Here is a 25,037-nt window from a genome sequence, read left to right on the forward strand (position 1 = left end):
GTTCCTCATTTTACTCCATGGCTTCACTGTTAGTGCACAGTCCTAAAGCAGCCTTTTGTTTTCCTCAACAGCTCTGCGCCCCAAAACCTGCATCAGTGAGAAAGGATTGCAGAGGAGGAAAAGATAACAAGGAAAGTCCTGAATGGATCCAGCCCTAAGTAACTGCAATCCAGATCTCCAAAATATGCATATCCAAATGGAAGATTTTCCATGTCTGCTGCTGCTGAACCACCTCCTCTTGTTTTATTTGCTACAGGAAATTTTCTTCAGAATGAAATCTAAAGCATGAATTCAGTATCCTGGGGGATTTTTTGCTCATGATCTGTCCGAATTTTCCCCCCTTATCTCTTAATTAAAAATCCAGGGAAGAAGGAACATAATGAGAGAGTGGGAACCTTTCTCCTGACAACTGTTCTGCCAAGTACTGAGAACCTGGGTTAAGCAGGATTGTCCATAGTTTTTTTAGATTATTTCTAAAGCTTTTATTCCTAAATCCTAGCTGGATGATCATGAAGATCCTCACTAGAAGGAGGTGTTGCTTTATCTCTGATGCCTGTAAATAGTTCTCTGGGAAATGCACTTGTTAGAGAAAATACTCTTTAGCTGTCTGTCTCTGGGCATGTTTGGATGCCAGGGCTGTCTGTAGGAGCTGCCACTGTTTCTGACACCCAGACAGGTTCCACTGGGCTTGCAGAAATGTGATGGATGCCTTTAGGAAGTGGAGATCAGGAAGTGGCTTTATCAAGGTTTAATAAGTGCATTTCAGCTGTCACCTTTTCATGTTTTGCAGTGAAATAATTATTTCTCTCATCATTTCACTACCATGGAAAAAGCAAGTGAGGTGTTTTGCCTGGAGTGCCATTGACAGGTACTCTGCACATCCTTCAGAGTCCTCCTGCTACAGAGCAATGTTTTTTCCTCCTATTTTGCCTGAATTTATATGAAAAAGGAGGCCATGCCTCTGTGCTGCACTAACCAGATGTTGCCAGCAACAGATCATCACTTCTGAGAAATGGTAAATGCCTTTTAATTAGATGAAGGTAAGGAGAAAAGTGCATTTTTAAACAAAAATACCCTGCACATGTAGTCATTTAAATAAAAACTCTAACCAAATAAATATGCTGCAGAATTTGCTATGCAAATGTACTTTTCCCTGAAAACTTGGTGTTTGTGACAACCTGTAAATCTCTTCCCTGGATTCTCATTTAGAACTTGCTCATTCCTGTAATTCTGTGATTGTTTCCAGAGAGAACTGAGTGCTGAAGTCAGGATGTGCTTTCACACATAAACCAGAGATACTGGTGCAGCTCAGTTTAGAATCAAACTGTGCTGCTTCCCTTTCTGTCCTGTCAGGAGTGTAATATCTTGTATATTTGCTTATTAAAACATCACTGCTGTTGCCTGAGCTGAAAGGACACAAGATACCAATGCATTTCCCAGGTTTCTGTGTACTGATGGAGCAAAAGAATTTATTTTGTACTAAATACAAACTACTTTACTTTTAAATGGAAAATAGAGTGTGAGTACATTGTACTTTGTGTAAGGGCTCTACCCAAGCTGCACTGACTAAAGAATCCTCTTGTTCTGAGAACTCTCCCCTCGTTTGTGTCTGGTGTAATTACACAAAAACTCAAATGCTAATTTTTGCTCCAAATCATGTAGCAGGCAACTCCAAATGAAAAAGAGGAGGGGTATTGGAAGGGCTCAGATATAAATGTCTGTGTTTGGAAGGGGAGAGGGTGTAGCAAGGTTTTCAAGGTTTAAGGCACAATCCCAGATTTGTCATGTGGGCGATCTCTAGATGGGATGGGGATTGTCACATTGTTTGTTCTTCTGAGAAAATAGCATTGGCTGTGCAGAGAAATGAAATCTGCTGTTTCCTGGCACTGAACAGCATCTTATTGATCTGAAAATGTATGAGGGGGAGAGGACTTCCTGTGCTCACCTGTCTTCTCTGTATCTGTCTGAAGCGTCTCACGTCCTGTGTGGTGGGCTAATGATTTTTCAACCCTAATGCTCCAGGTTTTGGAAATTATTGCAAACTTTTTGGTCGAGCTCAGATGCTTTACATTTCTCTCTGTGTTTCCCTACCACCAGGTCTTCCTCACCTCGGTGACTGCAGCTAATTTTCAACCCCTTTTGCCCCTGGTAAATCTGTATCCAGTGCAGCTGGTCTGGCATCTGCCACAGAGTGCAATAGCTTCAACATTTACCATCCTCTCCCAGCAGCCCTTGTAGCCATTCAGGAGATTCCCACAACTGCCACATTGTGGAAAGACCATAGTCTTGAAAACATTTTAAAAAGTTGTCAAGTTGTGGAACATCCTCCCCTGCAGTGTTCTGTGAAAGAAGGGTTTGCCAGGCTGCTGTCTGGGATGACAAAAACCACCAAGGCACAGCCTAATGGAGTCCTTGGTTCTAGTCAGTCATTCTAGAGAGCAGCATAATGTTTGGAAAATACTTCATTCATCTCTGTGGGGTAGGAGCTGTCAGTGTTTGCCCTCCTAATTGGAGCTGAGATGAAATGACCCTTTATATAACCAAAGATAATTAAGAGTCCTAGTCAGCCCTATACAGTCAAACATAGACACTTGACTCATTTCCTCAGTAAATCAGGGTTAAAAAAAAAAGGTTTATTCCATTTTGCATCTTTTTTTTTCAAACTAACTACTCACAAGTACATTCATGTCAGTCTGGCATTTACAGGAGGGACAAGAGAAAGAGTAAACAAGCAATCAAGAAAATCCCCACGGAGCTCTCGAGTCAATGTCAGGCACAGTTTCAGCAGGAGTAATTCAGCAAGGATGTGCCCAGTAACATCATCTGACATTGTCAACAGCACAGCAAAGGAAAAGGAAGGATTCATAGGAAGTCTTGCTGAAGATTTTGATGTAAATTAATAAAGTTTCACCCAGTTTCAATATCTTGGCCCTGCAAAGACCTTTATGCCACAGTTGCTCACCTTTACCTGTTGTGGTTGGATTTAAAGGGCTTGGATCAAGATAACAGAAATGAATTTGTTTGTCCCACAGTGACACTGAGAAGGGCAGAGGATAAAGAAATAATCTGGGAGGAAGTACATGCCAGGCTGCCTACTCTTTGATCTAGGAAAAGATATTTTTGTCAGTCTTCACAGTGTAATCTGAAATACTTGGGAAGGCCTGCAACTTTTCAATTTCTGCCTTTTTGTGCTTTAATCCAGGAGCATTTAAGCAGCAGGGAGAGGCACCTGTCCATGGATGAGGGAACAAGCAGTGATGCAGGGTGTAAAGGGCAGCACAGAAGACATGGAAACTTGTGTATTCCTGAGTCAGGACACTCATCCACAAACCCAGAGGAGCCACATCCAGCAGCTGAATTAAACTGAGCCCTGCTCATGGCTTAGGCTGGACTGGGACATGAATTTCACTACAGCATCCTGCTCAGGTGGGGCTGTTCTCTGGAAGATGTGCTCCTGCTGCACTTGTACCATGTCCCTGCTGTGCATGCCCCTGGTGATGCCCAGCCCTCCCACATCAGGGCTGTCTGCTGTGCTTGGTGGCATTGGCAGTGCCCATGAGGGGCTGGGTGCTGTGGGATGCATGGAGCTCTTGGAACCCCCTGCAATGGGCAGAGACAGGAACTGCTGCCACTGAGGCTGTGAGGGGGAGAGTGGTGCATGAAGGAGGTTGAATTTTTAAGCTTTCTGAAGTCTCCAGGAAATTATCCCTTCCTATCAGAAGTCAGGTAGGAGCAAACATGAAGGGCTGTATTGACATCTGGATTCTGCCACGTGCAGGGGATGAATTCAGCTTTCCTTTGGTTGATTGGTAAGAGAAGCATTCCCCGCTCCCTCCTGCTCTCTGCTGTCCTCACTGCTGGATGCAGCTCCACAGCATCCTGGAGAGTACAGCCAGTGGTGGGGATGCAGACCTTGTGTAGGGTGCCTTGGGCTGCCTTCTGTGTTCTGGGGCTGCTGATCCAGGAGGCTGAGCTCCAGCAGGAGCTGCTCCTCTGGTAAAAGTCACTGAAATAGTCAAACCTCTTCCAACATTCTTCAAGAAATGTAAACTCCAACAGACACCAGCTGGTGATGGCTTCACCATTGTCCTTCACCATATACTGCAGGTACTCAAACTGTGCACCCTGAGGCACTTCCTGGGTTCCCTTTTAGCTTTTTTCCCCATCATGACTCTTTTAGCTGCATCATCATGCTTAGAAGGTCAATTTGCCTGCCAAAACCATTCTGGAAGTGCTGCTCAGAGTCACTGTTCTGCCTTAATGGTGTGACCAACCTGTCACTCTCCAGACATCCATGCTCAGATGTGTTGCAGGATTAATTTAATTTCTTACATTTCCCATCTGAAGGGAACTTGCTGTTGAGCTGGGGTGTCCCCCACTCCTGTGTCACAGCACTGTGGCCCCTGTTTGTGTGGGGTCCCTATTTTTGGGGATGGCAGTGCTGTGTGCTTGCTGGGCTGTTGTGTGCCCAGAAATGCTGCAGGACTGTTCATTTTGGAGGTGTCTCCTCTGAAGAGCAGAGAGGGAGCAGGGGGACACCCTGGCAGGGTGTTTGCTTCCCTCTGTAGGCTGAGGCCCTGCTGGTCAGAGCACAGGAAGGGATTTCCTGCCTCAGTGGCCTCTTTGCCCATTTCTGTGACTATTTGCTTGTTTGCTGGGAAATGACTTAGAGCCCATGTGAGACACAAACATCCCTTTATCACACAGCTTGTATCACCCTAATGGAATTCTGTCAGCTGAGGATAAAATGTGGACTAAGAAAGCAATTATAGAGTGAATCTCCAAGCTGCAGGAAGAGCTGAGAGATGGGGACAGAATGCCCAGCTGGAGTAATTTCTTGTCCAACTGGCCTCTAAATCTTGCTGGGAAGAGATCAATTTTCCACCCTTGTCTGACAGCATCAGTTCCCTTCACCCTGGCTCAGGACCCTGTGAAGTGCTGCAGTGTTAAGATCTGGGCCCAAAAGGAAACACTTGCAATTGGTGACTTCCTTCTCACTGACCTAGAAATGACTGGAGAAGGGGGAAATCAGGCTGTACAGAGTCTCTTCTGGTGCTCCCTTCCTGAGCTGCTGGCTGGAGGAGAGGACTGACCATCCCAATGAGCAGCAGGGTAGGATTTTCCCAGCCTGGAATATTGCTTCCAGGACCCCATGAGCCTCCACCCACAGCTCATTGCTTTGGCTCTAATTAGGAGAGGGAACCCACATGATCTGTGAGTTGCCTTCCCCAGGTGTCCTGGTTATTTCTGGAGGGTCTCAGTTGGCCACAGTGAGGTCTTGCCTTTAGCTTTCAGCTCATTTAAGGTCTCTTTGGGTGTGTCTAAAATCAACTTACAAACTCTTAGTATTGGTCTCTGTCCTATCTCTCATGAGACTTCCAAAAATGTCAGCATGCACAGACTTTGTGCAATCTGTGGAAAGAGGATGGGCATTTTGGGGAACTATAAATCCAAGAAAATATATGAGACAGATAGAATTAGCTCACACTCAACTCTTCCCTTTAAGATACCACAGAAACATTTGGGATGGAAAAGACCTCCAAGATCATTGAGTCCAACCTGTGACTGATCACTGCCTTGTCAATCAGACTAGAGCATTCATAACTCCTCAGTTACAAAGGCAGGCAGGTCTCTTACCCAGCTGTAAAATAAAATATCCAAAATAATGATGGAGGGAAACAGCACATTAAAGAATTACAGGATTTTATTGGCAGCAGTGTGGCATCTCAGGTAAGGTCCTGCTTGTGCAGGAGGTACAGAGTGGAGCTTGAGGAGGATAAAAACAGAATGAGGCTGCCCTGAAAAATGTAGGAAGTGAAATGCTGCAGCGCTGGTTGGAATAATGGACTTTGTTGTTTCAGAGCTCCATTGCTTGTTTTCCTGTGCTGCTCTGAATCTAACTGAAAAAGGAGCTTCACGCTATTTTTTGACAGAACATTGTGCTGGGCTAAGCATGCAGAGGTGAATGTCAGGGAGTGCTAGAAGAACTTAGAAATAGCCAAGTCTCCTTCTCAGCAAAGGAGCATTTATAACCTGAAAGTCTTGTGGCCCTGGAGGAGCCTGGGGTGGGAGCAGTGGAAGGGGAAGTTTTGGGTCTGGACACCTCAGAGCCACCATAAGGGCCAGGAAGAGTCTGGCACCCAGCTGCTGCCTCCTGAGAGTGTGAGCACAGCTAAGAATTATGGACTGAACTGATTCCAGATTCCATCCCTGAACTGGCCTCCAGACTGTCCCCAGTCAGTGCAGCTGGAGCTGGAACAGAGGTGGGGCAGAGGCTGGGATGCAGAGCAAGTGTGGTCAGCAGCAGGGAAGGTTTCTCAGGGAAGTGGCTCCTCACCCAAGGGGACCATTGTGCTGGGGGAAGAGAAGGATCCTGTGGTAAATCCAACGAGCCAGGACAGCTGAGCTCTTTTATCTCTTTCACTGAGAATTCTCTTCTGCCTGACAGCGTGAGGTGGCTGCCAGAGCAGAGGTTTCTGTGTGAAACAAGCTGGGGAAAGGACTTTCATCTTGTGCAAGAAAGAGGTTTTATATCTCATCAGAAAGGGCTGGGGGCCAAGGGAGCCCCAGCACAGCAGGAGGAGGCTCTGGCCAGCACAGGGAGCTGGGACACGCTGGGGTTCAGGCCTGTAATGCCCCAGTGGGGCTGTTCCTGCCTCTTACTATTCCTGGCTCTGTCCTCCCATTCATCAAAGGCTTTCCTGGCTGCTTTCTGCAATTACACACCTCTTACAGAAGTCAGACCGGGTTACACAGAGCTTCAAGCAGTTTGGCCTGGAAAACTTCTAGGGATGGAGGATGCACAGCCTCTCTGGGCAATCTATTTTAATACTTAACTGTCCTAATTGGGAAGAAGTTTTTCCTTTGGCACATAATAACCTGTACTTCCCCCCCCGCCACCCTGTTCCTCTGATTAAAGGCACAGATCAGCATGGATAAAACTTCTGGCATTGCAGAAAGGTCATCTCTGTTGTCATTGAGCTGTGTAATAATAAATTCCATCTCTCAACTATAATTTCAGATTTGCAGATTAGCAGAAGTCTTATGATCTGCCTCTTTCCTGGTATGCTGGAAACACTGCTAAAAATAAAGTAAGTAGCAAAGCTACCTGAAATGGTCTGAGCCTAAACAGTGGTAAAAACTAATTTACAGGGAATGTCAGTTCTGGCTTGTTTCCAAAGGAATGTTTTGGGATGGCTTGCTATATACTGGAAATTGTTTGGTAAGGATTTGTTGGTGAACAGATGAATCAAAGTGACATTTCCATTACCAACAGGAGATCTGTCTGTGGCCAGAATTCATGGGGAAGGATGTGGGATGATAGTATGACTTTTCATTATGTTTAATATTGTCAGAGAAATTAAATAGCCACTATTATTCATCTCTCTGGGGTAGTAACGTATCTGAATATTAACACAAAATGGGAGATCTGATCAAAACTCACTGACCCACCTGGACACTGATGTATGTTTTAATCACTCTCTTAGGGCCACTCAGATAATTTACTCTTCATAATAAATGGGCAAGAAGCTACAATCTGCATGTCTCAGGGCAGTGCTTGGGAGGATCAGGGCTCTTGTGTGCTCGTCTGAAGCCCTTTGGGATGCCCCAGTGTCACTCTTGTTCCTGGGGGAGCAGCATTAAGGCCCTCAGGGCATCTGCAGTTTTGTCACCAGCCTGTGGGTTGGGAGTAAGTGTCCAGAGATGATTTATAAGGCACTTGTGTCCCTGTCAGACTCCGAGGAGGGGAGAGGTCCGTGGGGGAGGGCTCCAGCTCAGAGTGCAGAAGTAACCATTTACAGAAACGGATGGATAGGAGAAATGGAAAAGGGTCTCGGGAGGCACTTTCACCTTGGAAAACAAAGATTGCAGGTTTATTGTGAAAATTACTGAAGTCAGGCTGAAATGGAGTGTGCCAGAGGCACTGGGTGTATAAATGTATAGAGAGCACATCATGAGGAGCAGACATTCAGGTGGGACTGATGGAGAAGGCATTACTGGTAATTAATGGCACTGCCCAAACCCTTGGGACTCGCAGCTCAGGACAGATGATGCCCATAATTGATATAAAGATGCAGATGGTTGCCTAAAACTTGCTGTGCTGTATTTTAAGTCATAAAGCAGAAGAGCTGGTGGACTTGTTTTGCATAAAGCATTTGCATTATGCAGGGATATTATTATTAACAGTATGAAGGGGTAACCCTTCAGGTCATAAAATGCACGGTTCAATGAGTGACTTTGACTGCAATTATGCATTAGAGATATTAATGAGAAGGCTGACAAATGAATTGGTGATGCATGTAGATCTAACCACAGCAAAGAGCCCTCCAAACCAGTGCTACAAAAAGTTTGCCATTTATCTTCTTTTTCCACTGATGCAGATGAAAATTAAGTCCTTTTATTATTTTAAAAATGTTGTTGTTTTTGTTGTTAGGAGCTTGTTTTTGTTGCAATAATTTAGTTTTTGCAGCACAGAGTTTATGATTCAGGTTTTTTTAACTAGAATGCTGTCTGATCAGAGGGGTTGGACAAGCTAAGCTCCCGAGGCTCTCTGCAGCTGAAATGATTCTGTGATTCCATGAGCAGCATGCATCAGGACCCTCTGTTTAACACAACTTATCTGCTTTAGAATCTGTTCTGCCAACTGGAGCCCATCGGGCCACAGCAGGGGGGATATTAATAGCTTGCTTATTTAAGGCAATCAATCAGTGCAAACTACAGATTGCCCGAGGCTGCAAAAAGTATTGTTGTCCTCAGACTTCTGACCAGACGTCTGCTCTGGGAGATGACACGGGGGAAGGCAGCCTGTGCCAGGGCTCTGAGGCCCCCAGGATATAGCAGGGTGAGTGCCTGGCAGCCAGCATGTCCCTGCAATGAGTGTGATACTAATGACTTCCTGGCTGCAAAATAGCAAATGGAAGGTCTGTAGTTAGGAGAGAAAAGGAAAGAAAGTAACTTGGTGGGGTGTTGGGTCTTTGAGCTCAAGAATATGTGTTCAAGAAAAAAAAATAGTTTAATGAAGAGTAGGCAGAATGCAACATGGATTTAAAGGCTAATTTTTCACTGTGCGTCTGATTGCCTGCCCTGCCTGTCTCCATACAAGTGGAGGTGATAACATTTTGGAGAGAAGGCTTATTTATGCTAAGGGGGCGTGCAGGAGGGGCTGGAATCAGTATGAATTGTCCGAGAAGAACAATGACTGAATCTCTTTAACTGTCACAGTAATGGGGCTGTGTAATTGCTTTTCTGTCTGAATACCAGGCAGCAAGACCTAGAGCCTTAAGACAGAGCAAGCCTGTAACAGGGCACATTCTGGCAAGCACAGGATGTTAAAAATCAACGCCAAAAAAATTGCTTTCAGGCCTGTATATTTAAGACACTGCTGTCTTAGTTTGGATGTGCTGACTCAGTTCTGTGCTCTGCAGGGAGAAGGGCTCTTCCTGCAGGTGTGGGCGGCCAGCCCTCGCCCTCCTGTTGTGTTAGGAGTGGGTGCAGGCAGAAAAAATAGACTGGACACAGAAAAACTCGCTGGGATTGTGGGCAGACAGCTGTGCTTCCCTCCCCAGCAAAGCAGCAAGGAAAGCTGAGACTTGTGGAGGGATGAAATGACTTGGTAATGCACATCAACAGGAGGAAAATGAGTAGAAAATCAGTGTATTTTTCTACCTGTATAGAAATCAGAGAAGGTGCCCCAAGTACAAGGAAATGGTCACAAAGCTAATGCAGTAACTGAAGACTGAGATATCTTCACAGAGCAGAGCTGCCTTCAAAGTGTAAATGCAGCAGAGGGAGAGGAAGAATTGAGAAGTCTGCAAAGGACGGGTGGAGTGGGTTTGTCCTGCTGCTTTCTTCCCCCTCCCTCACAGCTGAGTCCTTGGGCTGCTATGGCTGGCAAGGCTCTGGGACAGAATGTAGGGCTTGGAAGGCACAGATACCTATTATTATTATTATTATTATTATTAATAAGGTATAGAAGCTCTGACAAGACTGACTGGCTCCAGCTGGATGTAAATGATCTGGAAAATCCCCTGGAATAGCTAAAAGCCAAGATTATCAGGGTAAAAGACCTGATGCACATCTCCAGAGTGGGTGGAGGTGATTCACAGCACAACTGGCCCTGTAGAAGACACTGAAACCTGAAAGGGACCCAGAACTGACACTATTTGACAGAATCAGCCCTGGTGATGTAAGGTTGATAAAAATAATTCATGGACTAGTGCTGGAACTGAGGCATGAGGAGAATGAGGCTAAAAGAGAAAATCTGAGCATATTGTCTGGCCTCATGAGAAACCACAGAGCCTGTTCTCACAGGAACAAATGTATTAAGATTTTACAGGCAGGGAGGGTAGGCACTGCAACATATAAAGATGGATATTGCTAAATGTGTTTGTGTCAGTTCAGTGCCCACTGGAGGTGATGGGAAGTTCCAAAGAGAGAGAGCTGGGGTCTGGTCTGCCACAGCAAAATGAGTGTGGGGCAGTGCCTGTGTGTGTTCTGTGCCAGGAGGATCAGCCCAGTCCCACCCATGCCATCCAAAGGGACAGATTTTCCCACAAGAAAGAGCCGTGAAAGCAGACCAGGATGCAGGGGGTGTTTGTGTGAGACTCAGACACCCCTTCCAGAGTGCACAGAGCCTTCCATTGGATTTGTGATGGTGCTACCCTGGGGATTTGCTCTGCGGGGACACTGCATCTCCAGTGACTCTGATCATCCTACACAGCCCTGTGCCCACCTGTGGAGGGAACTGGCTCTTCCCAGTCCCTTTGGGTTCTGTCATGTGCCAAGGGCACACACTGTGCACAACCCTGTTGTCCCTGGAGGTACCTGGAGGTGCCAGCTCTGCCTGTGGATTTTGGCTGCAGTGTGGCACAGAGAGGCTGTGTGGGCAGTGCTGTGCCTGAGTCTGCACAGCAGCTTGGAAGTGAAATAAATTGCTAACAACAGGAGCTTAAACCAATGTGTGTGAGTGCAGCAGAGACCATCCTGCTGAAAGGCAGTGGGAGCTCTGCCACTGAAGGCAGTGTCCCCATGGAGATGTGCCCAGCAGGGTCAGAGTGTGGCTGTGGCCCCCTCCCATTGCCCAAGGTGTCTGGATCTGTGGTGGCACTGGGAATGATCTGCTTTCAGTGGTTTTGTAATTGTTTTTTTTCTCCTCCCTGTTATTTTTGGAATAAGCTTTGGAAGTCGATTACCGCCCAGCAGAGCAGAAGGGGGGCTGAACTCTCAGGTTCCCTCTCACCCTCCTCAGGGCCTAGCAGGAGCAGGATGGACGTGTGCTGGGGTTTTATGTGTTTGTCACACTGAGACCAGGGAGGTGACTCTTTCCAAGAAGTGTCACTGACTCTGAGAGGGACTGAGTGAACCTGAGGGGCAGGGGGCTGTGGCTGCCACTGCCACTGAGCAGTGTAGCACAAGGACATCCCTCCAGCCCTCCACTCTCACCTCTGCAGGGCTGGCTGGGGGACAAACTGTTCATCCATGGCACGTTCTGGTTCCCAGATGGGGATGAAGGAGCTCCAGGGCCATTTTCCTGTGTGTCCCCCATGACCAGCAGCCTCCTTCCCTTGGCACAGGCTCCCCAGCAGTGCTCAGCCTTGCAAGGGGCCACAACCTTTCAGCTGGGTTAGCACATCTGAGCTGCTCTGTCAGCCCAGTCACCACAGACTGGGAGGGCTGGAGGCCACAGACCTGCCCCTGTCTCATAGCTGGATTGGTGATTTAGGAACACATGGCAGTTTTGTACCCTGACCCCCCTTACCTGAAAAGGGACCTTGTTGGGCTCACCACAGCTGCTCACCACTGTGCCCTGGGTTTGTGCCCCTGAAAACAAGAATTCAGTTGGGCAGAGGAAGGTTTCAAATTCCCAGGTCTCATTCCAGTGTGTATCCAAGTTATGATGTTGATTGATTTGATGTGCAAAACATTTTTAGACAAATAAATAAATAAAGAACAAGCAGAATTTTCTAACAAGTAATGTCATTTAATGAATGATACACTCTAGAAAATAGAAACTACCCAGATGCTGGTTGGTTGGTCTGTTTGGGGCTGGGAGAAGGCCCTTGCTTGGACGTACAACGCCTTCGTGGGATTCTTTTGTCAGCATTTGTAGTTGCTGGAAACAAGGAAACGTCCATAGATAGAAAGAGACACCAAAGGAGCAATTGTTTTCTAAAATGTGGGAAGAGTGCAGGATGCCCTCCCACTCTGTGTCACTGGGCAAGTGGCATGAGGGCTCAGAGCTCACCAACACCTTGACAGACAATCCATACCTAACAGGGACAGACTCAACCCACGGGACCGGCCACAGTCCAGTCCTCTAAAGCCACGGCAGAGCTCACACCTTGCACATCACCTGTGGGCTCTGCTGTTACTGCACTGCTCTCTGTGTGCTTTTCTGCGTGTGTTGTGTCTCTTCCCTCAAGGTCTGGCTGCTGATTCCAGGGAATATGCTTTTCAGGATGTCACAGTAGACCATGTACAGCTCTGGGTCTATTTTGGGCTTGGGCAGGGAGCGGGAGTTGCAGGCCTGCTCTGCAGCTGGGTGCTGTGGCCAGTAGACATCGCTGAAGAGGGCAGTGAGGATCTTGTGGGCAGCCTTGTAAGGGTCATCCTCAAACTGCACCATGGCCTTGAGCTCCGTCAGGGTGTAGCCATTGTACCTCTTGCTGTCCTCGGCCAGGGGCTGCACCGTCTCCCCGATGTGCCTCACCTTCCACTTCAGGCATTTCAGGTCTTCCTTTACATGCTCTAGCTCTTTCTCCATGGCTTGGAATTCCTGTGTGGTTACAAATCTCCTGCCAAGGAAAGAAGTGGCAGAGACAGGGTGGAGTTCAGGGGCTCGGAGCAGCGGGATCAGCCCAGCGTGCCTGGGGTTGGAGCCGAGGTTTGGGAGGGACGTCCCGGCCGTGTCACTGAGCACCATGCCCTGCTCTGCTCTGCCAGGCTCCAAGGGACAGCACAGCTTCTCTCTGCTGCTGCAAGGGAAAGTTGTGCTGCCTCCTTTGGAAGGAAAGAAGGCACCTGAAAACTCTGCCCTGGTTGAGAACCTGGCCCAGGTCTGTCATGAGGTCTGGAGAGATAAATGTGTGTATGGAAATGGGGCATTTTGCTGCCTGGTAACAGGGTTTAGTGGAAGCACAGGGTGGTTACTGGAGAACAAACACTGGGAACATCTCAATCATAAAAGATATTTAACTTTTTTTACAGGGGGCTCTTAATGATTCTATGCCAACACGGGCCATTTGAGGACTTAGACACCTGTGTGCTCTGGATACGTACCTCTCATGATCAGGATCTTCCAGATCTGATTCAAACCCCTTTCCTGTATTCTTTAATTCAGTTTTAGAATAGCCAGGAGCCTGGGAACTCTCTTCAGGAGTCGCTGCTGCTGGAGGCCTTGTGCTTGTCCTGGTTGGGGTCAGTGTGTGATCTGAAGCTGAAGCTCGTAGGTTTTGTGCTGTGTGAGGACAGAAGGTGGAGAAGGAAGCTGCATTGATCCCTGGGCTGACTGGAGAGGAGTCAGAGTATTGCTGTGGCTTGGCTGAGCTGGGTGTTAGATTGAGCCTGAGGCTGGCTGGGCAAGATGCTGGAATAGTCCTTGCTCCCAGTGGGCTGGAACACGATATTGCTAAATTTGTATCTCTTTGCTCAAGTGCTTGAGGGTTTGGTGATTCCCCTGGGGCCAATCTAGTGATGGAGGTGATGTCCAGCAGGGTTTGATCCTGAACCATGGAGATCTGGCTGGTTGGTTCTGATGAAAGTGAAGAGCTGCTTGATGTGTCGCTGGAAGAGCTTGACGTAGCGAATGGGGGGATTTTCTGAGCATTATGGTCACTCCTGTTCCTCTGCGGGCTAGTGACACTTAGAGCTGGGTGTTGTGAAGCCCTGAAGAAAGACAAACACACACTTTTTCCTCTGGACTAGGCTAAAGGCTTATAAGAAAATTTCAGGCCTATTTTGGGACAATTTTAAGCCTGTTTCCCACAAGTGCATTTCCCCACAAGCTGGTTTGCCTCTCGTGTCTGTGTGAAACCCTCTGCTTCTCGTGACCAAGAGCAAAGCATTTGAGAATAAGGCACAAGAATTCAGGACCAGTTCCTCCCTGCTGCCAAGGGAGCAAGTGTCAGCTCTCCTCAGTGAGCACCACTGGGGCATCCACGTTCTCCTTCCCAAAAGTCACAACCAAGGATTTGGTGCTGTGGGAGGACAGGAAGGGATGAAAGCCACTGGCATAATGACTGTGAAAGCACAAAAATCTGGCTGCACGTGGCCACCTCTCCCTGCCCATCCTGCCCAGGGTGAAGTCCTGCCTTCCTTCCCTCATGCTTCAGAGGATGGCTCAGTTTTTCTCAGTTTGTCAATACTGATGGCAAGAGAGGAAGATGTTCCACCCCTGTGGCCTGGAACTATTCCTGACAGGTAGGGAATACAGCTAGAAATGCCTTGACCTTGAAGGGGAACACATAGACAGCCCCTGTGCAGAGCCTGGTGCAGGATTTCTAACAGCCAAAGGACATGACAAGCTTTTGTAGTGGTGCCAGGGACCAACTGAGTCTTTTTATGCATCTGGTAAATTCTTGTGGTGGAAGACAGCAGCAAATCCTGGTCTGGATGGGATGTGTGAGGTCTGTGGATGAGGTCCTGTCCTGCCAGCACCAGTGGCCTGAATGAGCTGCACAGTCACTTTTCCTCCTCCCTTCACCTTTCTCAGTGCTGGATGCAATTAAACACCAAACACTTTAGGTTCTAAAGAGCATGTCTCACACCTCTGGGCTTCAATAGGGTTAATTTGCTATATCACAGCTTAATTATCAGGTTTAAATCAAATTTAAAGGTTTTATAATTGGAAATGCAGACAGTTACAGAGCTTTTGCATAAAAGCAGAGCCTAAAAGGAATCATAAAATGGGTTATGTGAAGGGCAGGAGAGAAAACAAGCACACACGTGTCCCAGGGAGCACCTGGGAGTGCCTTGCTTTCTTAACCTGGCAGAACAGCACTGGAAGGCCAGAATTGCCAACTGGGCATGAGGAAAAGATTTTCCACCCTGAGGGTGTTCAAACAGTGGGGTAGATTCCAGTTGGGTATTGGGATCTCCATCCTTGGACGTGTTCCAACCTAACTGGGCAAGGAATGAAGCAGCCTGATCCAGCCTGGACATTCTGAGAGCACAGGGCTGGACTAGAGCCCTCCAGGGTCCCTGTCCTCACTGTGCTATTCTATGGTTCTGCCTAACTACGAAAATAATTTATTCCTCCCCCCATTCTCCTTTCCCCTCTCACTTTTCTCCCCTCTGAGTCCCACCTCACCATCCTTCTCTTCCATTGGAGTGTCTGGGCTGTCTCATTTTCTACTGACTTTACAGTGTCTGTTGCAGAAGAGTCCCTGATGAATAAAAAGGTTTTTACAGGAAAACCAGAGTTATTTGCCTCAGAGGGATTTCTGCCCCTTCCCAGCATGAGTCAAGGTCATACTTTGGACTGTGGTAGACAAGAAACAATCTCATTTAAAGGCAATTAAAACAAAAATGCATTTTTTCTGTTAAAATTACATGTGTTTATCCTCAAATATCTCATGTGTAAAACTATCTGAACGAAACTGAGAACAATCCCTACCTCCATTCTAGGGGGGGAATAGCATCTGCATAGTAAGTGAAGGGCTATTTGGGTGGACATACAGTCTGGAAGAATTCATTTCACATGTTTAGCTGTGTGGGACAGGGTTGGCTTTTGGGGGCGGGGGGGGTGGTGGTTTGGGGAGGTTTTTGCATAAATCCAGGATTAGCAATAGGAGATGAAGCATTTATTGAAAGATGCAATTTAAGAGTGACAGAAAGCACGTTTCATAACTAATCCCACTGAAATTTATATAAGAAACCCTTCAATTCACCTGTGCACTGGAGGAAACAAAAAATTTATTATAAACTGTCAGCTTATTTTGCTTCCCTTTTCCACCCCTGAGTTTTCACGGGCTCCACATGGGACTGCATTTACTTTTATCATCCTCCTTATCTCTGAAGCAGAAAACCTGGTAGCTCAAGAAGCAATGTTAAAGCAAAATGTCAGCCTGGGTGTTAGCAGTGAGTAAGTGAGGACAGAACTGAGACCTTTAGCTTTGGAATTTCCTAGTGGGCAAGGCTTTGCCTGAAGACAGGAACGAGATTCCCACTGCTGCCAGCGCAGCAAACCTGGATCTTCGACCCGTAACCATGGTGCTTTATCAGAGGGGGCCTTTCCCCACCCATTTTTTAATGTGGTGAATCACTATGAACTGAATAAATTACAGGAAGAATTGCAAGACCTGGAGTTGGAATCAATGCTGACATGAAATAGGCAGCTGATTGCAGCTGTCAGGTACCTCCACAAGGAGAAACCTTGGCTCAACTTTGAGCGACACTTCAAATGCGTCAAGCCCTTGTTGTCTGCCGCCTCCCAGCCTGTGCTGCTCAGCATATAAAGCATGTTCCCCGTTGTCACAGTGACCTTGGCTGCCGTCTGTGCCTTGCCCTCTCCAGCTGAGCTGGTGCTACACACTTTTTTGGAGATGTTTGAAAGTTGCCTGCACATCCAGCACCACTTCGCTTCCATGGCTCTCACGATCGAGGGGAATAAAAAACCCAGTGGATGTTCTTTTTTGGTTTATTTTTTTTATGAATCATTTCCACCATGTTTTAAACCTAGAGTTCTTCTGATGAACTTGTCTGAATAGAAAAAAATTACACTATGCTTTAGAGTGAAGTACTGAGGGATTGGTTGCATAAATCTCACTGTAGACAGCCGGGGTGGGAGGATGGTAAAAGAGCTGTGGGATGGACCCAGGGGAAATGCCTACAGGGTGATGACATGAGAATAAAACTATTTTTTTCAAGGCCTCCTCTTTGTCAGGTGACCCTTCTGAAATGCCCACGCTGCCAAAACAGTGACATATTATTTCTTTAACACTGAATTAATTTTGAATAATCTTTCAGTTTTCTACAAGAGAAGCTGGTGTCCTGAACTCTGGGTTTATCTGCCTCAAATAACACCGAGTCTTTCAGCCACAAACAGTAAGAATTTGCTCTCTCCTGCTCAGCTTGTCCTCTTCTGGGCTATTTATCTCCTCTTTGGCTCTGCCACCACATCTGTCCCTCCTTGTCCTTTGTGATATTTCTCCTGCCTCTCTCTTGCCCATTTCACATTCACTATCTGCACCTGTCCCACCTGCCCTGTGGGATCCAGGCTGCTCCTGTTAATGCCTCACAGTCTGGAGGAAAGGGTGGAAGTGGCATGGACATAGAGATGTCTGAAATCAGGGACTATTGCTGGCTGGAGCCTAATAACAGTGAGCATTTCTTGCTAATAAATAACTGTGCAACAACAACAAAAATAACCTGAGTGAAACTTCTTTCTATATTTTTGTGCAGTGGCTATACACAGCTGGAGCATTGATATCTCCCAGCCCTGCACTTCTGAAAGAAAATATTGAGATCTCCAAGGTCAAAAATGACAGCAAATAGACTTTAAAAGTGTCTGGAAGTGCTAAATTTGGTATGTCCAGGGGTGTTAGATGTATAGGGGCCAGTGCCATATGTTTGCACAGGAAGGTAGCTTGGGGAGAGCAGAGGATGCCAAGTTATAGTTAGAGCTCCCTGGTGCAGTTCTCAGCTCAGGTAAGTTTAAGCCCTGCTAAAGGGGTTTAAAGGAAATAAAATAATTTTCTTTTTAACTCTGTTAAAAGAAAATTATAGTTCAGTGATGGACATTAAATGGTTTAATATAGAATTATCAAGACTGAATAACTGCATTGATTTGATTGGATAGATTCAATGGAACTGGATTCAAGCTTTTGATGGAATTTATAATTTAAGGCCACTTCTCAAAATGGAGAGCTCAGTCTTGCCAACAGAGGAACCTGATATCCTGCCCTGGCATGAAGCCCTTTGTGCTACCTGTGCTCCCACAGTGCTGATGGGCTGCTCAAAAACCTTTAACAATCTCTCTTCCAAAATCACCTTGCCAGGTAGTGTTTGTCTTCCACAATCGCTCAGCCTTGTTCTCCTCTGTACAGCTTTTGCTCTTCCACTGCTCAGGGACACTCCCCCAAATCCTTTCTTCTCAACAAGGACAGATGCCCTGCTTGGTCTTCGTGGGAGGACAGAAAGATTCACGATGCCTGAGGATGAGCCAGCATTCCTTATCTGCAGCTTGGTTCAGACTGGAGCCGGCTCCGAGCACTCCTGGCAGGTCCTGCCGGGACTGAGGGACAGAAACAGCTCCAGGTGGTGCCTCCTGATGTCCTGCTGGCCAGGGACCAGCCCTGTGGGAAGTGTCCATGGAGTGCTCCCAGTGAGCTCCTGGCATTTCCTCTGCTGTGGCTGCTGGGCTGGTGTTCCAGCTGATGTGTTCCCTTCTCCCACACCCCCACGGGGTCAGTGTCACCTCGGTGGCTGCTCTGCCTTTAGCCAAGCCCTTCTCACGCTGTTCTCAGTCCTCTGCTGGCACGGGGGATGTGACAAGGACTGGGAGTGTGGGACCCTGGAACCAGCACCAAGGAGGATCCTGGGGTCAGGCCCAGGCCCAGGCTTGGTGGACTTGCTCGAGGAAGGAGAGGTTCATCTGAGCGTTGTGGGGCTTTGTGCCATCCCAAGCAGCAGTAACTAATGGTTTTTACTCCCTAATAAGCATGGATAATGAGCATTTTGCAGCTTCTATTGGATTTGTAAGTAAACAGTGAACTGAGAGCACAACTCCACTCCTGTCACTTCATTAATATTGATCTGATTTCATTACAGAAGGTAACGGATGTGAGGCTGAGCCTGATGGAATATTGAGGCATGGCCACTGTTCTTTAACCTGACTCTGGGCTTCTCGTTTGGGATTTGCTTTCCCAACCCTGTCAGCACCCTGTGGGGTGAGCTCTGGGTCCTTAAAAATGGAAACACTTGGGACAGGGCTGGCCATAGGACAGCAGAGCCTATTCCTTGGAACACCTATTGTCTAGGCTTGTTATTAGTTCTTTGAAACAAAGACCTCTGGACAGGCTTCAGTAATAAAATAAGCACATTTGAGTACCTGCCAGGAGCTTGGCAGGTGAGGAACTTTATCAGGAAGCATGACCCAGATCAATTTTGTACCAATAGACATTTTCAGGCCTGTGAGAATGAAGGACACATGGATCAGCCTGAGGAAAGGTCCATGACTGATATGACATTTTCAAGGAGCAGGAGTCACCAAGTGAGCTGATGACAAACTGAGCTGGAGAGCAGTGCCAGCACTATCATGGGGACACCACCTGCAGTGACATGGGACTGGAGAGCTGTTCCAGCAGGTCTGGGGAGGGAGCAGGACCCTCAGGGGTGGGGATACAGACACCAAGCTTCCATGAGTATGTGGCTGAGATGTGCATCTCAGCAAGACAGAGGCAGCAAAATGCCATGAGGTTTCCAAATTTTAACAGCGCAGAGCCAGCAAGTCACTCTCCCAAGGCTCCCTCCTGCTGAATGAAGGATCACTTGCTTTCTTTCCAAGGAAATAGATGCATGAAACTGCACACATCTTTCCTGGAGAGTAAAGAAAAAGTATAGTATTCAGAGCAGGGCAGGAGCCATGCTCCAGCATTGCTCTGCACATTGAACCACTGATTCCCATAGCTTAAAGCAAGAGCTTTTGCAAACACTGAATAAAAGCACAGCAATTTCCATAGAAAGTGCAAGAAATGGCATTAATTATACTAACGTTATTGTCTACCAAAGCTGCTTTCAATCATTTTTATATTCAATAGCATGCATCATCATGAATTGGTGATAAATATAGATGAAAAAAGGTAGTGATAATGAAAGTTATACAGGTGTAAATTAGAGCATATTTTTAAACTTCTATGAAGTCACAGCTTCTTGAGATAACACAAAATTATAGGATATGTGCACATCCTAAATTGAATGCTGGAGAATTCTGTACTGTTCTGATGCTGGTTGGTTATCTCTTGGGCAGTGCTGTCTGGGAAAGCAACAAACCTCTATTCCCAAAGCTGCCTACTCCAAACCTCATTCTGGGCCCCAGGGAGCCAGCGTGGGGACAGGACAAGCCATTTAGCCATGGTCACTTACTATTTGGGGAGCAGCTATGGAGGCACTGTAACCTCAGGTCCCCAGCCTCAGCCCTCTCCTCCTCAGCCCTGGAAAAGAGAATATAGAAGTAGCACCTTGAACAGAAACAAAGGCTGCTCCCAAATGCACACAAATGGAAGGGTCAAAACCAGTAAGAGTCAACATACCTGGGCTCCTCCATCTACAGCCAGGCCCACCATGGAGATCCTGATGGGCTCAGGGAGGACTTGGTTCCCCTGGCTTTGCCCCTCTTGGGGAAAGATCATGCAAAGAGGCCAAGGGGAATAGCAATGAGGGGCTCAGGGCTGCATCTATCCATTGTTCCCCTCTTCAGGATGGATCTAAGCACAGGGGCCCAGCAGCATTGTGCAGTATGTGTGTGTTGGAAGTGGGGATGCTGCTGCTGCACTGGTTTAGTGCCAGGCCATGTGATTTCCAGAAGGAGCAGCTCTGTGGATAAAGCTTCCTGTGTTGCAGAATAAAGTACAGAACAAATCCACCTTGCACTCACTCCTGTGCACTGATGAAAGGGGAATAGAAGGATTGGAAATATTGATGTCAGTGTGAAGAGCTACTGGCTCTGCCAATGGGAGGTACATTAGGTCAGTAACTGAAGCCCTGCTCAGGTACCTGGGTGGCCAAGAGCAAAAGGTTGGGATGTCTTTGGAAGGCATTGGTATGATCTGCACATCTGACACGAGCACAATGGACTTAGAGGAAGCAAGCTGTGAGTATGATACATTACAAAAATGTGCAAAAAGGGAAAAAATAGCATGTGAATGATGATTTGAAAAGTTCTGGTTCTCACAGTGTTGGGAATAGTCCTGATTTATTAGCTCTGCAATAGCTTTGGTCCTGCTGTCTGTTTCAAACTGCTCCTAGCACTTAAAACTACATTTTCTGTCCCTGCAGAGAGATTTTGTCTGCACTGCTATCAATGGCAGTTTGAACTCAGCTCACTCCAGAATTTCACCAGTAGCATCTGCCTGCTTAGGTTGGTGTTGCAGATCAGAGTAAGGGCCCAGTCAGCAAGAAAAATGTGAAATCAGCTGCAATGGCACAATGGGTGTTGATGGACAGCTGCAAATGCTGTGCTACGGATGGGTGAGCTGGGGGAGGCTGAATCTTCCAGATTTACTTGCTGAACATGTTGGTTTAACAGCCCCTGGAAGTGAGATTTGCTTCACAGGGAGCACGAGGCTGGATACCAGACTGAGACAGAGCTGTGCTGATCTCTGGGGTCCCCCAGGGATAACCCCCTGACTCATCTCTGCATGGCCTCAGCTCCAGTGGGACTCTGCACCCCTCACCAGCCTGGATCCACCTCCAAAAGCTGCTCTTGTCCTCACTGAAAGAGGGCCATGGGTAATTCCTGTTCCCTCTCATCACCCCACAAACTTTTCATTCCTTGCCTGAGGCAGTGATGAGCTCTCCTCTTGGGTCTGATCAATCTCACTTGGATGTGATTTCCACCCTTTCAGCCCTGTATCCCTCACCTCAGGTTTCAGTCCTCACCTGCCTTCACCCCAAGCCTGGACACCCCCTTGTCCTCCCTGCAGCTTCTCCTGTCCTTGTCCCTGCAGCTCTGCCCCTTACTCAGGAGCTCCCTCTGCCCCACCAGCAGAGCAAGGGAACAAAGTTTTCATTCTTAACCTGAAAGCAAAATCTGCCAGAATCCTGGGAGAACGGAAAGGTGTGTTGGGGAGGGTGCCTGAAGGGTTTTTTTTAAATATATGGAAGAAAAAGAAGGCAAGAAGCTGAGAACAAACTTGGGAAAGACATTGAGCCTGGGTAAGCTGGCTGTGCTGGCCCTGGCCCGGATGGATGTGATGATGGTATTGGAGGAGCTGGTTGGTCTAAACGAGCAGAATTCTTGTGAATGCATCTTAATTATTACACAGCCATAGGGACAAAGCTGCCAAAACAGCAGGGGAGAGCTAAAGCTGCTAAAACAGCAGCTACTGAACAGCTGGGCAGGGGGAGAGGAGAAGGTCTGTCACCATTCCTGCAGCTGTTGTCACAGAGATTATCAGACTTCATTGGACAGAACAAAGAATTCCTGTCCCTTTGGCTATTCTGGAGGGATGCTCAGAGCAGGAAGGAAGGAAGCAGCAGGGCAGTGAGGGCTCCTCCTCTGCTGGCTGGGGTAAACCACAGATGAGGGACCACATGAAGCAAGAGTATTCATGCAAAACAGAGCAGAAAGAGAAACTCGGAGATGGAAGAGAGATACTTGTTATGAACAGACACCCAATGAACTAAGAAAATGAAAAAGATGAGCAAAAGTTATAGACAAATACTCATTTCAAATGAAAACAAGAAAAAAAGGAAGGAAAAACACTTGAAGGACAAAGACTGAAAGCTGACTTTGCAGATAATTCTGATAATTTTATAGAACACTTAAAGCATGAATAATACCTGCAAGTCTGTATAATTGACCTGGTTTTCTTAGAGTTACCCTGAAGGCTATTGTACCTATTGGATCTGAAGAGCTCTGGTATCTTTTGATTTTATAGTGTGAGCTACAGAGTCTGTCTGGACTTTTTGCAGTATCCCAGGCCTGGATAGGACATAACTGTATGTAACACCATGAATCTCTGATTTTTCAGCTGCTGCTGAAATGCTTTCCCAGTGGCAGGAGCAGTGAGATGCTCGAGCCCTGGGGTGCAGGGAGGCAGAGGATTTGGATGTGCTCCTGTCTGACTGAGGGCTGGGTAACTCCATGTGCTGGCTAAGGTGGGGTCAAACCAGGCTGTGCAGCAGAATCTGGAGTGTACACAGACATTGGTGTGGTGTTAAAGGCCTTCCCCATGCTCTCCAGAGCAGAGGCTGCTCTTGGGATGGGGATGCTGAAGTGGAGGAGCAGCAGGGACACAGAGGGTGAGGCTGCTGTGCAAGGGGAGCTGGTGCAGGGGGATTAGCACAGCAAACCTGGGATGGATGATGGGGCTCATCCCCTGCACCTCCTGCTCTGCTGGGCACAGAGAACAGCTGCTGAACTGGCAGCTCTCAAGGGACCATTTCAGCTCTTACATCCACATTTCAGCTCTTACATCCACATTCCCAGCAAATCTGCTGCTGTTATATGCAGTGGCATGCAATTAAAATGAAGCACAGTACAATGACATAGCTGAGAAAACGTGGAGGATTAGCAGCATTTGACAGCCAGTACTTTTCATAAAGCAAATTTCTTCCCTGGGAGCAGGGGCCTGTAGGATAAAATTCTGACAAAAAAGTTTTATCACTCAAAATGGGACTGACACTTTCCTTCCCTGAGTCCCAGATGACAAATGGAGCTGTTGGGAATAATGATAAAGCTTTAATTTTCAGCAGGGATACAGCAAGTGCCTGTTGCACAGGGTATGTCCAGCACAGAGGGTGGATGTGTGCTCCAGGGGGTGCTGGCTCTGCACTGAGCCAAAGGAACAGGCAAAGAGGGTGAAGATATGTGCAAAGTAACTGGAAGGAAGAAAGGCTGGAGGGTTTTATTCATGAGGTATGAAAAGGAACATGGAGGTGGAGGAGTAGGAGGGAATGTGAAGTATCCCTGGGTATGTGTACAGGAAGGAAAGAGGATTCATTTTATTTTCTATTTGTGCAAAGGCAGATGGGAGCTTGGGGAAGTTGTGTGGGACTGAGGGCACCCACAGTGTGCCCAACAGGGTGGTGCTAATGGACAGCCCCTGGACCCCTGCAGTCTGAGCATTCCCAGGGCACAGCAGGGAAGCTGAGCATGAGTATGATCACTTTAAAAATTAAACATTTTGTATATTGCTGCACAGCTTTAAATCTCCAGAATGATCCCATGGTAACACTGTCTCTGGGCTTCCTTTTATGTATTCAGATACAACAATTAAAATAATGTGATATAAAAAAACAAAGTCATAATCATGAAGTTAGGGAACACCACATGCTTGAGCTGAGTGTGCCAAGTGTGTGTGGAAGGGCTGGGAGGAGGTGACCAAGCAGGGAATTGTTGGGGGTGGAATTGTGTCATGTTGTGAGGGCAAGAGGAGCCCAAATCAAACCCACAATGCTCATGTGAGAGAAACAGATACCTGTCCTCTGGGCCATTCATATATTCTGCTATTTACTGTTCCAAAAAGGGCAGCAGTGGTACTTCAACAAGTTTCCTTAGCATTTCCCAATCTAACTCTAGATACTGTTCTTCATAATTCTCCTGGGCTCTTATCTGCAATTCTCACTTCAGTAATTCATCTGGTTTCCCTCCCTGGGTGCTGATTTACCCTGAAGCATGCACTGACCCCTTCCTCTTCACTGTGTCTGGGCTTTCTTTTCTCCCACAGAGAAATTTTTAGAATTCACTGTCATGTCCAAATGCAAAATTAGGAAAATCATGGTTGTTTGCCTCATTTCTCTTTTCTATCCAGACTGTCTGAAAGGTAAAGTGAAAACTTGGACATCAGCAGGGGGATAACTGCAACAATAGAATAATAAATGAGATAACCAAGGAAAAGCAATAATCATGGAAGCTCTCTAGTTCTGCCCTCTCAGGAGAGCTCCTCACTCTGCTGCTGAAATGCTGATCATTCCAAACCTTCTGTGCCCTCAGAGCTTCCCAACCACTCTCTGCCACATGGAGAAACTGCCCCACTGGTCTGACAAACAGCAATGCAATCCTGCTTATATTTTCTGCCCCCCAAATATCTTTATATCACTTCAGGCCACAGACTTTTGGATTTTCTGTACTTTCTCAGCTCTTCATCCTGTGAAGGTCCATCACCCTGTGGAGCCCATCCCTGCTGTGTGAGCCCAGGATCTGTGTGTTCTTCACAATCCACAGCCTTAAACAAAGCCTGGACTTTCTCACCAAGGAGTGAGGGCAGGGAGTTCCTGGAGCAGCCACAGCTGCTGGGCAGTGACAGAGCATCTCTGGTCCTTGGGACCCACCAGGACCCCAGTCCATGCAGGACCTGGTGGGAGGGTGGGTGGCA

At 47.1% G+C, this 25,037-nt stretch overlaps 2 protein-coding genes across 9 annotated transcripts in view; one reads left to right on the forward strand and one right to left on the reverse strand.

Annotated features, from left to right (window-relative positions):
- KATNIP (katanin interacting protein) overlaps positions 1-4,127 on the forward strand; it is a 59,416-nt gene extending 55,289 nt beyond the window's left edge. For all 4 annotated transcript variants that reach the window (XM_033073768.1, XM_033073770.1, XM_033073769.1 and 1 more), the window contains one exon: positions 72-4,127. In XM_033073768.1, the coding sequence (XP_032929659.1) occupies positions 72-127 (56 nt within the window). In that variant the 3' untranslated portion in view covers positions 128-4,127. The remainder of the gene's footprint in view (positions 1-71) is intronic.
- A 7,832-nt stretch (positions 4,128-11,959) lies between these two features.
- Positions 11,960-25,037, reverse strand: part of GSG1L (GSG1 like) — a 54,991-nt gene continuing 41,913 nt past the window's right edge. For 2 of the 5 annotated variants that reach the window (XM_033074189.2, XM_033074188.2), the window contains 2 exons: positions 13,279-13,884; positions 11,960-12,794 (listed from right to left, as the gene is read on the reverse strand). In XM_033074189.2, the coding sequence (XP_032930080.1) occupies positions 12,368-12,794; positions 13,279-13,884 (1,033 nt within the window). In that variant the 3' untranslated portion in view covers positions 11,960-12,367. Of the gene's footprint in view, positions 12,799-13,278; positions 13,885-17,988; positions 19,537-20,082; positions 20,151-25,037 lie in introns of those variants that run through there. The other 3 variants (XR_006163069.1, XM_033074190.2, XM_033074191.2) reach the window with 3 other exon arrangements.

This window comes from Catharus ustulatus, chromosome 16, assembly GCF_009819885.2.
Source record: "Catharus ustulatus isolate bCatUst1 chromosome 16, bCatUst1.pri.v2, whole genome shotgun sequence".
Taxonomy (NCBI): domain Eukaryota; kingdom Metazoa; phylum Chordata; class Aves; order Passeriformes; family Turdidae; genus Catharus; species Catharus ustulatus.